General features: G+C 36.6%; 1 protein-coding gene across 7 annotated transcripts in view; it reads right to left on the reverse strand.

The window, feature by feature from the left end:
• Positions 1-15,099, reverse strand: part of SPATA16 (spermatogenesis associated 16) — a 242,312-nt gene that overhangs the window by 201,953 nt on the left and 25,260 nt on the right. For 6 of the 7 annotated variants that reach the window (XM_084986709.1, XM_084986712.1, XM_084986707.1 and 3 more), the window contains one exon: positions 5,301-5,931. In XM_084986709.1, the coding sequence (XP_084842835.1) occupies positions 5,301-5,912 (612 nt within the window). In that variant the 5' untranslated portion in view covers positions 5,913-5,931. 7 annotated transcript variants of the gene reach the window in all.

The following is a 15,099-nucleotide window of genomic DNA, read 5'->3' on the forward strand; positions in this document are numbered from 1 at the left end:
AGGTGAGGCTGCCCTGTAATGAGATATCTTTGCTACTTCATTAAATAAACCCCCTTGGATGGGCTCCAAAATGGACCTGCCTCATACCAAATTCCATTACACTGGAAGTAATCTCATAAGAAGGCCCTGGTATGGGTTCAATCATCCTGGATACCTAATGTTTACCATAAAGGGGCCGTATTCTAGAACAGTGATTCACAAAAGCTGGTTCTCAGACCAATGCTTTACTGACCCAAGGGGCAATTTTTTTAAAAAAGACAATTTAGTCAACTTTTAATAAAGTTGAATTATAATGTATTTTTAAAATATCCTTCATTCTGAGAGTATGCCCTTTCTTGAGAGTATGCTCTTTCTATTTTCTATTTTTTTTTTTTTTTTGGTGTTAAACTCCTCCATATATTTATGGAAGAGTAGATGGTAATTTTTGTAATATTCTTACACAGTACAAATACAAGGACTATACTCCCCCTCTTACAACTTTTTAAAAAGAATTTTAGGGTCCTCGAAATCTCCAAATTCTGTACTATTGCTATAGAAAAAAAATTGCTTACCATGAAATTCTTTCTCATGGAATTAGTGAAGGACATAGAGCATTTTAAATTGGGGACCATGGCAAAGTTTTAAATGGAGGACAAATCTGTTCAATGTCAATATCTAATAGAATGTAATGCTCCTCAACTGCTACATGTACCAGGACCATTTGGGATCTGTTAAAATGCTGATTCTGCAGGTCCAGCACAGTCCAAATTTCTGTATTTCCAACAGTCTTTCACTTAGAGAAGCAAAGGCATAGTTAAGATGGTGAGCTCACAAGCTCACCCTGCTTCCATTTGTGGCTCTGCCATTTCTAGCTGTTGATCCTTGAACAAGTTGCTTAACCTGACTATCCCTTAGTTTTCTCATTAGCAGCAAAAGAATAATGCTAGTCCCATCTCAGATGTTTATTGTGAGAATAAAATGGAATATCGGATGTAAATATACCCAGAATGTAAAATATAGTAGCTGGCACATAGAAAGAGCTCCATAAATGTGAGTTATTACTCTAACTTCACAGATCAGTGACTGGAGCACTGGGATATTAAAAAAGGATTAGCACCTTGAGGGGTTCCTACATGATGAAATCAGAAGAACTGAAAATTCTGTTTGGTGACACCTCAGTTGTATTCTGTCTTTTTTGACTGGTTCAGTGGGATTGTTTGAAGCTGGGAATCATGAAGGGTATGTATAGATCGATTCTAACTAAAATGTCAAAGCCTCTTAATTACTAAGGTCCTATGAATAAGGTTGAAATGATGTTATGGTTTAGGTTGCATGCCACAAACTTGGAATATTTGACCATTTGAGTGCTTTTCTTAAAACTGACAAGAAAAAATATGATTAGTACATTCTCAGACTTTTACTTTTTCCTATGGGTCTTTATTAATAATTACTCTTTTCCCCATGAAAATACAGCTAGAATGTTTATTAATCTTTTCTTTTTATTGATAGCCAAGCAATGCAGTGGAAATAGTGTGTATTGCCTAATAAGCAAATACAACTACAAGACCAGTGTCTTATATTTATTTTTTTAATAGAATCCCAATTATTTTTACAGAGGGTGGGTTTATATAGTTGTCCTTTAAAAATTACAGGTAACAGCATCTAGGCATAAAACTGCTTTAATATGAAATTATGTTTTATCTTCAATTTATACTTTTTGCCCATCTGGTATGATTTCTGCTGTGATTTCAAACTCCACAACAAATGATGGCTGATTTTAGCAAAGATTGATGAGTTGGTCACAGAGCTAAGGATAAATCTTACCTACACAGCTTTATATAGTAAAAAGAAAGCATAGAAAACAAAATTATTTCATCAAGCACATTTAAATAAATGCCTCCTCTGTTCTGAAATCCTAAAAGATTAAAGTTGACTGCTTTTGGAAGCTAAACTGTTACCTTCTGAATCACTACCTATCATTTATAATATTAATTATAAAATAGCATAAATGTACTTGTCTAGTTAGTGACCACGTTATAAAAACAAAAGAAGTTAATATTTGGCCAGGAGCACAGGGAAACTAATATGTAAGCGGATCATTCCAAATGGGTTGACTAGATGATTTGGAAATGATTGTGCCTACTAATAAATATTCACAAATTTCCAGTGACTTTCTCTAGTTTTTACTTTCTGTTTCATTTTTGTGATGTTACCTTTAACCACAACCAGCCTTTGTATATTTCTGCAGCTGACTCCGTACCACTCAGTTGACAAGCATTTTGTATGCCTCACCATGCCTCCCAAGTAACCAGCACTCCCTGGGAGAGTTGCTAATTCTCCTTCAATAGCTGTATCCATTCTCCCCTTCTTCCTCAGTAGTGGGATCCCTGAATGTTAGGGCCATTGGGAATAAAGATCATATTTTTCAGCCTCCCTCGTAGTTTTGTACAGCCACATGACCAACTTTGGGTCAATGAAAAAAAAATGCAAAAGGTGTGTGCAACTTTGTGAAAGTGTGCTTGGAAGGATGCAGTGTGACTCTTTCCTTTCACCCCTTCTGACTGGTTAGAAGGTGGTTGTGATGACTCCAGCAGGAGATGCATTTTAGACCATGAGATCACAACATATCTGGAGGAAAAAAACCAGAATCTGGTTCCCTGAAAATCCTACCATAGCAGTGCTTGATCACCTAACATTTATATGAAAACAACCCCAAACGTCTCTCTTGCTTTAGACACAGGTATTTTGGGTTTCTGTCACTTGCAGCTAAACCTAAACCTGACTTCACAGACTGAAATAATCACTGATGCACCTTCTTTCAGGTGTGGTCCTTGGTCTCTATCAGCCACCCTATCTTACTTAAAGTCATGTTAGGACCTAAGGAAAAGCAAGTGTGCATTAAATAATACCTGAGAACACTCAGTATTGAACAAGTAAAATTTAAGAGAAGTTAAAGTCAGGAGAGGAAAGAGTTAAAGAGGTTAAACAATCTTTTCTATTCCCAGTAACTTTGGTTTATTAAGAGACATTCTAGGTAAGATTTAAAAAGTTAACTCCCAAGATAATTAGACAAAGCTAGGCCAGATGTCTAAGCTAAGTTTTGGTCTCAAAATAATTACCTTTTTTAATTACCAGTAATTAGTGTCAGCATCCAACACTTTTCTAAAAACCCTTGAGGGAGGAAGAAGAGGGAGAAGGGGTAGGGGGAGCGGGAGAGCAAGAGGAAGAATGAGAGAGAGAGAGGGAGAGAATGTGCACAGCAGAGTCAGAACACAAGCATTTTGCAGTACAATTACACATCTTGGAGTCATTAAAATCTGATTCAAATTTTACAATTTTGAACACTGGGTTTTATGGAAAACGTAGATATTCCCCTCCAGTTAATGCATGTATCTTTTACTTCTACCTAGACTTAATTTGAAGTTTATGTTCTTATTTTGTGCCTTTTTTTCCCATTGCCAAAATGATTATTTTTCTTTATCTATAAAATTACATCTTGAACTCTGCTCCTGCCCCCCAAAAGAAATTACAGCTGAAAATAGCCCTAGTATAACTGCCCAGGGTTCTTCCAGGAATCTTTACTTAGCTTCCTATCCTCAGTCAGGGACTTCTGTTCTTTAGCACAAAGAACAGCAGAGGGTTCTCAGTGGTTTGTGGATAACTTAATTTTGGGGGGCACTTCTTACGTAGTTCAGAAGTTTATGTGTATAACTCTTCCCTTCTTCATGTAAATGACCCTTGATAAGAACAGAAATATTTACAGGTGCCTCTATTTGTGGGCTACTTCATCACTTCAGCCTTTTTGGGCCTCCTTTTTTTATGCCTAGCATTTCTTTTTAAATATTTAGGGGCACCATTGCCTGGTATCGTCCATTCATAATTCATGGTAGATGTAGTCATTTTTAACCTGCGAGTAACAGTGGAAATAATACTTTACTCTTTAAGTCTCCATCACAAACATCTCACATTCAACTCCTGACCATGCCCCATGGTTCATGGTGAATCAACTGCTCCTTATGCCATTTATATATAACTTTTTACTGGTCTGTCTCCCTCATCAGACTGTTAGAGGGAAGGGACCATGTCTTAAATCATTTTCTTATATCTCTATAAAGGCATATATAAAACACATTGAAAATATTTCTTATCATTAATGAAATATGCAGTCACCACTATTGCCAAACCAATGGAAGTTCTAGCTACTTCAGTCTTTTTATAAGTTCAGTGAGTCATGAGATGGTGTAGTTTTTCCCACTTTTTTTTTTTTTTTTTTTTTTTTTGGTGATTCTCACATTTTGTTTTAGTCCATGGGCTATTTCTTTATGCCAAGATACTGACCAGCTTATCTGTTTGCAGAGAGAAAAATAATTATTCATAAAGCTCAGTAGAATGAAAAGAAAAGTGAAGTTTGACGGTAAGGTAAAATGGTATTATTTTGTTTTTAATCAGTATAAAATTATCAGCCTGTACTAAAAAGTAAAGATGGTAATGTTTAATCATAAAGACTTCATAACAAGGGAGTTCCTGTTATGAAGGAATTTACTGTATTTGATAAACTCTTACTGCTTCTTGAGTCCATTGACTTACCCCTGAAACTCCTGTCAGGATGAGTAGAAGAAAAATAATTAAAACATAATTTTGTAGTGTTGTGGTGCAGCGGAAATGAATCCAACTAGTATCCACGAGGATGCAGGTTCGATCCCTGGCCTCACTCAGTGGATTGGGGATTTGGCGTTGCTGTGAGACGTGGTGTAGGTTGCAGACATGGCTCAGATCCTATGTTGCTGCAGCTGTGGCATAGGCTGGCAGCTGTAGTTCTGATTCGACCCCTAGCCTGGGAACTTCCATATGCCATGGGTATGAACATAAAAAGCAAATAAATAAATAAATAAAAATTTAAAAAATTAAAAAAAGGCTACATCACAAAAGGGGACAATTTGTATAGTTATTAACATCCTATTTCTAGAGCATCTATATTCTACCCCCCACCACTGTATTAAAACTTTATGGTTTTTGTAGGTGTACAACTAAATTACAAAACCAACTGCATTTTACTGTCTTACCATACACCATGGATTTCGTTAGAGAAAAAGCATGAAAGATGCTTTTGGGGAGATTTCTATATGTCAAGTGCACACAGGCATATTAATTTGCAGGCACATCTTATTTATGTAAACTGGGAACTGCATGGTCCTGATATTATTCAATATTTTCACCCTGTGATCACTATTCATTACAGTATGATCAGAGCTGCTCAGCATAATCACAACCTTCCCTTTCATAGCTTCCGGTCCCCAATCTATGTTTTCTTACTCCCATACCTCCAATGCTGTTCTGAATTGTCCTGCTGCCACGGCGTATTTCTTTTGTCTGTAGCAAGAGCTGGCATCCTTTAAGGCCACCTGAAGCCATTTGTCAATCTGAGGCAGAAAGCTGAAATCTGGTACACGCAAAGGGTCTACTATTTCAGCAGCTCGGCATGTTGGCCGAATCCCAGTAGACCTGAAGGACTCTACAAACTCATAGCTCACGTCCTCTTCATCAACGTAAACCAGCTTCACCTCCACATCCATGATATTCTTTAAGGGGATGTGAGGCAGAGGCATGGTGAGCAAAGGGCTGTCAAGTTCTATTATCTTTGCCTCTTTCTTTCCAGCTGGCTTTTCTTCACCTTCTGCCTTCCGTTTAAGGGCCACTTTCTCAAAATCATTGCTTTGTTTTTCCTTGATGCTCTTTGCCATTTTTATTCTTTCAACTGTGATTTCTACCTTTTTATCTCCACAGCTTTTCTTCGTCTCTTGTGGCATTTCTAGGATGCTGAGTGTGTTTGCTAAGGTGGACATTTTCTTGATTGTGTTTATCTTTGGAACAAGTTGATCAGGATAGACCCTATTTACTGTATATGACAAATTCTTACTGCTTCTTGAGTCCATTGATTTACCCCTGAAACTCCTGTCAGGATGAGAAGAAGAAAAATAATTAAAACATAATTTTGAAATTCCAGTGGATTTAGTTTAGACAGACTATAGTCAAATTCATTGAAAACAGTTTAATTCATTAGAGGTGTTCATCACCCTAAAGTAAAACTATATGTACATTATCTGCTGACTGTTTTACTGGAGAAGTATATGTTTCAGTCCTAAAAGTCACCAAGAATGTGTTGAGAACACATTTAGGCAATGTCTTTAAAAAATCATCTCTAGCTGAACAGCATTGAATGAACATTTTTATGGGGTGCCCAAACTCACTGAATAGGAAACCTTATCCATAGCCAATGAGGACATGCACCCAAAAAGACAAAACAAAAACTATCTCCATATTAATTTCCTCAGGAAGGCAGGTGGTCTAGAAGTCATTATAAAATATATTCCTAACCTGCATAATACACTTGGTAGCCTAAAGAAACCACAGCTGCTTCCTCTGAATGGCTTCCAGAAATGTTATGAGCACAAAATTTCTTCAATTTATTTCTTCTATTAGGAATAAAAATTTCAAATTTAAACAGCTTTAAAGGTGATATTATTCCAAACTGACTTGTAGGCATAAGGACATGAGGAGTTGCATGATGGCTCAGCAGTTTAGGTGCTGTCACTGCTGCTGCATGGGCTTAGTCTCTAGCCCAGGAGCTTCCTAGTGCCATTGGCACAGCCAAAAAATGTGTAGCTACATATTTATCTTGACTAATATATTAATGTTTTTGTAGCAGTGATATCAATATTGTACTATGTGAACTGAGGCATTTTCCTACATCATGAATATTCAAAAAATATAGCAATCTTTTGATTCAAAGTTTTCTGCATACTATTTCTGCTTCTAGATCAGTTTCAAAATATAAAATGTATTAACAACGATAATGATACAGTCTGTTTGGTTCCTATTTTTAAGACTCTTTCACCTATCATAGTCTATCTTGGAAACAACTCAGTAGGATAAATATGAATAAGGACCACATTTTCCAAAGAAACTAAGGGATGGAAGGGTTAGATTGCTTATCTAAGTAACACCATTGGTTTACCAGAAACTAGATTGCTGTTTCCTCCTTGGGACTTCCCTCTCACTAATTCCTACATTGGGGTACTTTCTCCAAGGCACGCTGTTCTTTAGGATGGCAAATAGGAGGCTTACATCAGAACACAAAGAGAAAATGCAAGAAAGAAGGGCTAAATATGATAATAGATAAAAGCTAGCATTTTTGCTTCTTTTCATTTACCACAGGGACAGGGCCTGACTCAAGATATTAAGTCTTGAGTGTCTTCTCCAAACTTATGATTTTGTTAATCTTGTTGATTATTTTTATATGTTTGCTTGAAAGACCGGTTTGTCCTAGAAAAACTTTAAATGATCCTAAAATTTAACAAATTCTTAAGGAAAGTAAAAAAAGAAACCAAAACTATACACATGACTCTAGCCTTTGGGTCACTTTCGCTCTCCCTACCATTGTATAATTGTTTCATTGGAAATGTATAGGTCAAACATAAATATATGTGTGTGTGTATATATATAAAGTACTGTGATGATCCATGTTATCTCATAAGAAAGGTGGAATTTCAATAATTCCAATAAAAGCTATCGTGGATGTTAATTTACTAAAGTTGAATATCATAAAGCTATTTCCCCAGTAATTTATATTGATATATTAGAGTTTTGTGTCTATGGGGGTAAAACACATAAAATATTAAAAATTTTACAGTCAGTTATACTCAGTATTGAAGGAAATGCCCTGGCTGGTCATCATAAGACCCATTATCACAGCTTTACTTTGGGAAAAGCCCTGTTCTTTTCCTCTCTTGCATTCATTGCTGGCATCCAACATTTATTTTGGACCACTAATGGGGCTACTCAGAGTGCTCAGGAAAAGGCTGTCTTGACCATCACTCTATCTTATGTTTGCTCTTTTATGCCACATATGATTTGGTTTGAGAAAAGCTAGCCTCAGTCCTTGAATTAAGATCTCCAGTGGATGAACACTTAATATATACATCTATATCAGTAAGTTTCCTTCAGTAGCAGAAATGTAGAAATGGAAGTAGCACATCTCCAACACTCCTCATGAATTGCATGATTTTTTAATTATCATAGGAAATTTTAAGTAAAATTTATACACCACATTGTGGCCAAGTTCCAAATAAAGCTTGAGTCTTATGAATACCATAGAAATTATATTGGTGTTCCCTCATTGTCCAGTACTATCTGTGAAGCAAAAGAGACTTGAAGCTCTTAAAACATTTAAAGCTCAAAATACCTGACTTTAAACATCTTTGATTCATTCTTACAATCAACTTTGAAATTATAAACAGGAAATGGGGGTGATCTATTTCAAAATTTTCATGCTATCTACATATCTTTTCTAAATACTCTACTCTAAGCAGCAGTGGCTAAAATGTGTCAGAACATCTGTAGTTGGGTTGTATGTAGTAACAGTTTTAATATCTACAGCAGCACTACCCATCTCGTCAGCATTTATTTCATATCTCTTGAACACATAAACATATCTTTACAACCACTTCTTGAAGAAGGTAATTGTTCTCTTTTTCCTTCTCTCTCCCTCCTTCCCTCCATTCCTATTTTTCCTTCAAACTCTCTTACTCCAATTTTCCTTCCAGTTGTCTGCACCCCCATACCAACCACACACATTTTCTCTTTGCAAAAAATAAAGTTTTATTGTCGTTAAGAAACAGGTTTTTGAATACTTCTTTATCAATCCTTGAACCTCTTTATGGAAATAATAATTTTGTTTTTCAGTGCAGTTTTTTTTTGTTTTTTTTTTTTTGTCTTTTGTTCTTGTTGTTGTTGCTATTTCTTGGGCCACTCCCACGGCATATGGAGGTTCCCAGGCTAGGGGTTGAATCGGAGCTGTAGCCACCGGCCTACGCCAGAGCCACAGCAACGCGGGATCCGAGCCGCGTCTGCAACCTACACCACAGCTCACGGCAACGCCGGATCGTTAACCCACTGAGCAAGGGCAGGGATCGAACCCGCAACCTCATGGTTCCTAGTCGGATTCGTTAACCACTGCGCCACGACGGGAACTCCAGTTTTTTTAATTTTAATTTTATTTTATCTTCTTGCCATTTCTAGGGCCACTCCCATGGCATATGGAGGTTCCCAGGTTAGGCGTCTAATCAGAGCTGTAGACGCCGGCCTACACCAGGGCCACAGCAATGCGGGATTCGAGCCATGTCTGCAACCTACATCACAGTTCACGGCAATGCCGGACCCTTAACCCACTGAGCAAGGCCAAGCATCAAACCCTCAACCTCATGGTTCCTAGTCAGAGTCGTTAACCACTGAGCCACGACAGGAACTCCTCAGTGCAGTTTTTAAAAGAAACAATAATGGGGGGCATACATGGTATACAAGGCAATCAGAGGAAGACATATTAAATGAACATTTGGTTTTCAAACATTTGGAAGAGCAGTTATTTCAAATTTGTCTAAGAAACACATGATTCAGGGCCCCACGAAAATTCGGAATAAATATACTAATGTCAAAAAAAAATATCCTAATGTCAAAAGGTGACCTTAATGTATGGACTGAAAAAGCATGGCCAAACTCAACCAATATTTTTCAGTATTGTTTCCAAATCAGGTGACTTTTGCTTCAGATTTAGAGCCTGTTCTTTATAAAAATTATTGCATGTCTCCAGAAGAGTTATAAAACTGCTCACTTACAGCTTTTTAAAAAAAATTATACAACTCCATTTAAATAATCGGTAATTTAAGGCCTTGCACCAGCTAGCCCAATGTGTGTTTTCAGACTTATTTAGCACGCCTTCTGTAAACTGAAGTGAAACTGAACTTCTTGTTATTTCCAAAAAGATAACTTGTTTTCTGTCTGCTAAGAATTCTCCATCTTCCTGTTCTCACCTTATTCTACCTGTCCAGAACCTCATCAGAAGTTATCCATCTCTCCTTCCTCACAATACCGACAGCATTTATAGTCTTTGTTTTCTACATTGAACTTATGTGGGAATGACTTATTTCTTCCACTAAGCTCCCTAAAAGCAGAAATGTTCTTTACTTATCTTGACATTCAGTACTTTGCATAGAGTATACATTCAGTAGATGCTGATCAATATGGATGTTGTGAATCAAAGACTAATTTTAACATTTTAAAAGAAACAAAATTGGATTTTGCTCAAGGTATGAGTTTGTAACTTTTTGAGAGTTTCTGAGGTGTTTTGCCAGATCTTGTTTGGTTTTATTTTAAATTTGGTCCTGGGTAAAGTACATTTTATTCTTTGATAGTTCAAGTGAATCATCTACCGACTAGATTTCAACTATCAACCTCTTCATTTTTTTTTTAGTAGTCAAGTTGATTAACGTGACATTAGTCAGTGTTCCTGAGGCACTGAGTTACACTTTAATCATTACTTCAATAAAAATACATTTAGAGAAAACTATTAGACAATCACTAGATATGTCAAAGACATATTAACAGATAAAATCCTATAAAAATGCCCATTCTTTAATTTAGAAAACTGTAAAATTGATTCCTCATAGAGGCATGCCTTAAAAAAGATCTCCAGCAAATGTTGATATGAAATATTAAAAAAATCTTGAATGTTTTATAATAAATACAGACACTAGAAACAAAGAGAGGTTAATGTTCAATCATTTCCAGGGGGTAACCATTTAAAATTTATTCAGTGGATTTTCAACACATTTTTTTTTCTGCAAGCATTTCATTAAGCATTCTGTTTTATATGGGAGATTCTCTTGCTTCATAGATACAATCAGTGGTTTCCATGGCTATTAGTATGACAAATTATTTATTAGCATTTTGATTGAAATAGGCATCTCAGACATGGGCAATTCAGAAAAGGAGAATCCTTAAAAATTTTCTCTCTGAAACATTCAACATTACAGTTGCTATGGTTTTCTTTCTTTAAAAAAAAAAAAAAGAAAGAAAGAAAAGGATCTAATTTTAACTTGCTGTTAAATGTTACCAGAGAGACACTATGAAGAAAAACATCTTGCTTGTTAGTCCACTAGTACACCTTGATACTTTAAAAAACCACACTGGGAGTTTCCATCGTTGCTCAGTGGATTGTGAACCTGGCTAGTATCCATGAGGATGTGGGTTCAGTCCCTGGCTTTTCTTAGTGGGTTAAGGATCTGGCCTTGACATGAGCTGCAGTATAGGTCACAGATGTGGCTCAGATCTGGCACTGCTGTAGCTGTGGTGTAGGCTGGTAGATGCGGCTTCAATTTAACCCCTAGCCTAGGAACTTACAAATGCCATGGGTGCAGCCCTAAAAAATAATAAAAACAAAAAATAAAAATAAACACACTACAAAATACTTCTTCAATCCAGTAATTAATGGGACACCTACCAAGAGAAATGTACTGTTCTATATGCGTTATTAAGGAAACTAAGGATGACCAGGACCGGGTTCCTGGCATTCTAGAGCTCATAGCCAGGGGTGAGGGTATAGGATGCAGAGAGGAATGTACAGATATATTATTTTATATAGAGGGGACATGCTCTTACAAGACCATGAACTGCTGGAAGGGCAGAAATGTTTTACAATCCTCTTCCTATACTGTTGTTTTTAGTTCCTTCAGAGTCTGGAATGTAATAGGTCCTCCATAAACATGTGCTATTCAAATAGGTGTATGGTTGAGGCGAGTACTATGATAGCAATAATGAACATGCTTCTGTGGGAACATGGGGCTGATGCAGTTTCAAGAGATTTGCTTTTTAGAAGAGGCAGAATGAGAGGAGTCCCTATCCAGGCGATTTTTCTACTCTTTAATCCGAGTAACCATAAGGAATAGTTTACCTTTATTAGAAGGGAGAGGGACTTGGGCTCACAATGCTTATTAAGAAATAAAGAATAAAACATACCATACAGTATTATATGCATAATAATAATAGGCAACAGGTACTCCCAGTTTACAAAGTTATCTCACTGGATTATTCCATTTGTTTCTCACAACAGCTCTTTTGCATAAATTATTACCCTTATTTGACTAATGAGATTAAGCAACTCGAGGGATCACCAAGAGAATTTACCTGATCTAAGACTTGGACTTGGGATATTCATTTTCAAATTCTATACATTTTGGACCATAGGATAATAAATTCCACTGCATTTTGCCACCTTTGATTGGGATCTCTAATTTCCCTACCTTAAAAAACATTTTTTAAATTCAAAACTGAGGTATTCAGCTTTCTGCTGTTTATTGAGTGGGACTCCTTTTAAAACGATAACAAAACTATAAATTGGCAATTTATATTTAACAAATACATGAACTAAATTTCTTGAGAAAGGTACTCGATTTTCAGTGTTTTATTTATTTATTTATTTTTTTAAATAAGATCTTTGGTTGCAGGTGTAAGTATGATTCTGTTATATTCCAGAAGTCATTAAATTCAGAAAAAAAAATAATGTGGACATTAAACTTCCACTCCAGGAATTTCAAACCTGAAATTGCCAAACCATTTGCAGATCACTAAGTCACCAAATGGGAATAATGGCATCAAAGCAACTGTATTTCTTTGTACCTGGCACACTGTGAACATTTGCTGTGTTACATTAGAGAGGGTATTAGTAAAGGAGCCTTCACCATGGTATTACATTATATGGTGGAAAGAGCATTCAGTTTGGAGTTGCAAGGATGATTTTAATTCTAGATTTATTATTTATGGACTGTATGTTCTAGGAGAACTTATCCAACATCTCTAAAACTCTCTTTTCTCCTCCCAGAAATGGGAATTATTGGATGCAGGAAAATCATGAGCGTCAAATGAGATAATTTATGTAACGGCACATAAATTAAGAAAAGAATCGTGGTAATTGCACAATCAGCCTCCTTGAACATGCCTTCAATTTTTCCAAGGCTTTTCCAAGGCTTTCCAACCCTTTATTTCTATCTCATGTCTCCATCCTCTCAGCTGCTGTACTCCTGCAGTTTTCACCTTTCTGTATCATCTCTCTTGCTCAATGTCATTAATGTGCACACAGATCTAGCAATACTTTTAAGAAAAACAAACAAGCAAACTCCTTTGCCTCCAAATCTTCCTGCTGCTATCTCATACTGCTGCTACCCTTTACTGCAAAATGATTAAAACTAGGGGGTTTTGTTTGTTTGTTTGTTTAAATATTCTGTCTCCACTTTTTCATCACATATGCGCCTCCCCAGTCCACTCTCTTAGGGCTTCAGTCCCTCCCATTTCATTAAGACTGCTCTGATAATGGTCATCAATGACTGTCATGTTGCCTAGGCTCTCATCTGCAAGACCTCTTGGCAGCATTCCTCACAGGTGATGCTCTCATTAGTGGAACATTGTCTTCTCACCTTCTTGGCACCCTGCTGTTCTGATTTTTCTATTTATTTCATTGGCAGCTCTTTCTCCATTCCAGGTTGACTCTTCCTCTTCAACAGGTTGGCTCTTTCTACACCCAATAGCTAGAGCCACTTCTTTTTCCTACCTACATTCTCAGGTTAGGGGATCTTGTCCAGTCCTGTGGCTTCAAACAGCATCATATGCTCTTGACTCCCAGTGTTACAACTCTAGCCCATATAATACTCTCAGAAATTTGAAATTGTATACCCCGCATTGTCTATGTGATAGCTCTACTTGGATTGTATAATATGCATCTTAAAATTAGCAAGCCACCAAATAGGTCTCTTAAATTTCATCTTAAATTGCCCATCTCCTAGTCTTCTTCATTGTAGTACATGCCACTACATCCACTTTGTTGGTCAGGACAGAACTTTTGTGTTTTCTTTGATTCCTTTCTTTTACTTAACTCCATCATCTAATCCACCATGAGGTCCTAGTGACTTTTTCTTTCAAAGGTCCACATCTTTCTATATCAATAATGATACCTTCCAGGCCCTATTATCTTCTGCCTAGATGACTGCAATTGTTTTCTCACACATAGCGGTTCCAAGTTATCTTTGTAAAGGAAAATCAGATTCCACCATGTTCTTGCTTAAAACCTTGAATCGGCTGCCCAAAATACCTAGAATAGAATGCAAATCCCTTATGACTCTGCCCTCTCTGAAAATTCATTTCTTTCCTCCCTCATCTGCTATGTTCAGCCACCTGGCTTTTATTGTGTTCTGCTAGTTTTAAAAGCTGATTCCTACTTTGGAGGCTTTGCACTAGTCGGTGTAAAGTGTTCTCTCTACTGTGCCTTTCACATTATTCAGGTCATAGCTTAAATATCTGTTCCTAAATAAACCTTCTCTAATGAATTAAAGTATCCATCCCCAGTCATATCTATTTTAAATCTCACCATACCACTTACCTCAGATATATTTGCATATATATATTTCATTTATGTCTACCATTCTCCACTAGAATATAAACTCCCTGAGAGAATGAACCTCATATGCCTAATTCACTGCTATATATTCAGAATATGCTTGACACACAGTAGGTACACAATAAACATTTGTTGACTGGACAAGCATGATTGTATCTTATTTTATTGTACATTTAATGACGAATTCAAAATTATCTTTTTTCCTGATGGATGCTATTACAAAAGTTTAGACAATCTGGTTGGGAGCCACCTAAATATAAGCTAGCTTTTTACAAATTGACTTTACAATGGATAGCTTCTCCAGACACTGTGGCATCCTGAGTCTTTCTTTTTTTCCCCCCTCTATTTTTATTGTTTGCTACTCTAAGTCAACAATGTTTATGATGCACCTACCTTGGTCTCTTTTGTTTTAGTTTTTGTTAGGGAGTAAATAATCTCCCTGATTCTTTATTGACATAAAGTGTGGCTCACTCAGAACCAAAAGTGTTAGATAAATCAGACCTTTTTGAAGAAGTGATAATGCTACAACTGGCTATCTTTACAAGTGTGGTCCATGAGGACACAACTGTATGTCCCTAAAATCCTTAATCTAATTTGATAGTAAAAATAACACAGTTAGTGTGGGAAGAGCATGAGGGTAGGGCAAGTCATGTTTCAGTGTACTTCAGAGACCTTTGACTACATTTCTTCTTGAAGTATAAAGGCAATCAGCCTGCCAAATTCATTGGCAACCTGAGAGAAAGTTCTGCTTCTTTGCAAACATTGTTCTGCTCTTCTATAAAAGTAATCCAAGTTTCTATTTACTTGAGAGGCTGAGACTGTACAAATATATAAAGAAA

The sequence above is a fragment of the Sus scrofa genome, chromosome 13, assembly GCF_054392235.1.
Source record: "Sus scrofa isolate SSC_HxYL_T2T_F1_AM1 chromosome 13, Sscrofa_HxYL_maternal_Yorkshire_Landrace_v2.0, whole genome shotgun sequence".
Taxonomy (NCBI): domain Eukaryota; kingdom Metazoa; phylum Chordata; class Mammalia; order Artiodactyla; family Suidae; genus Sus; species Sus scrofa.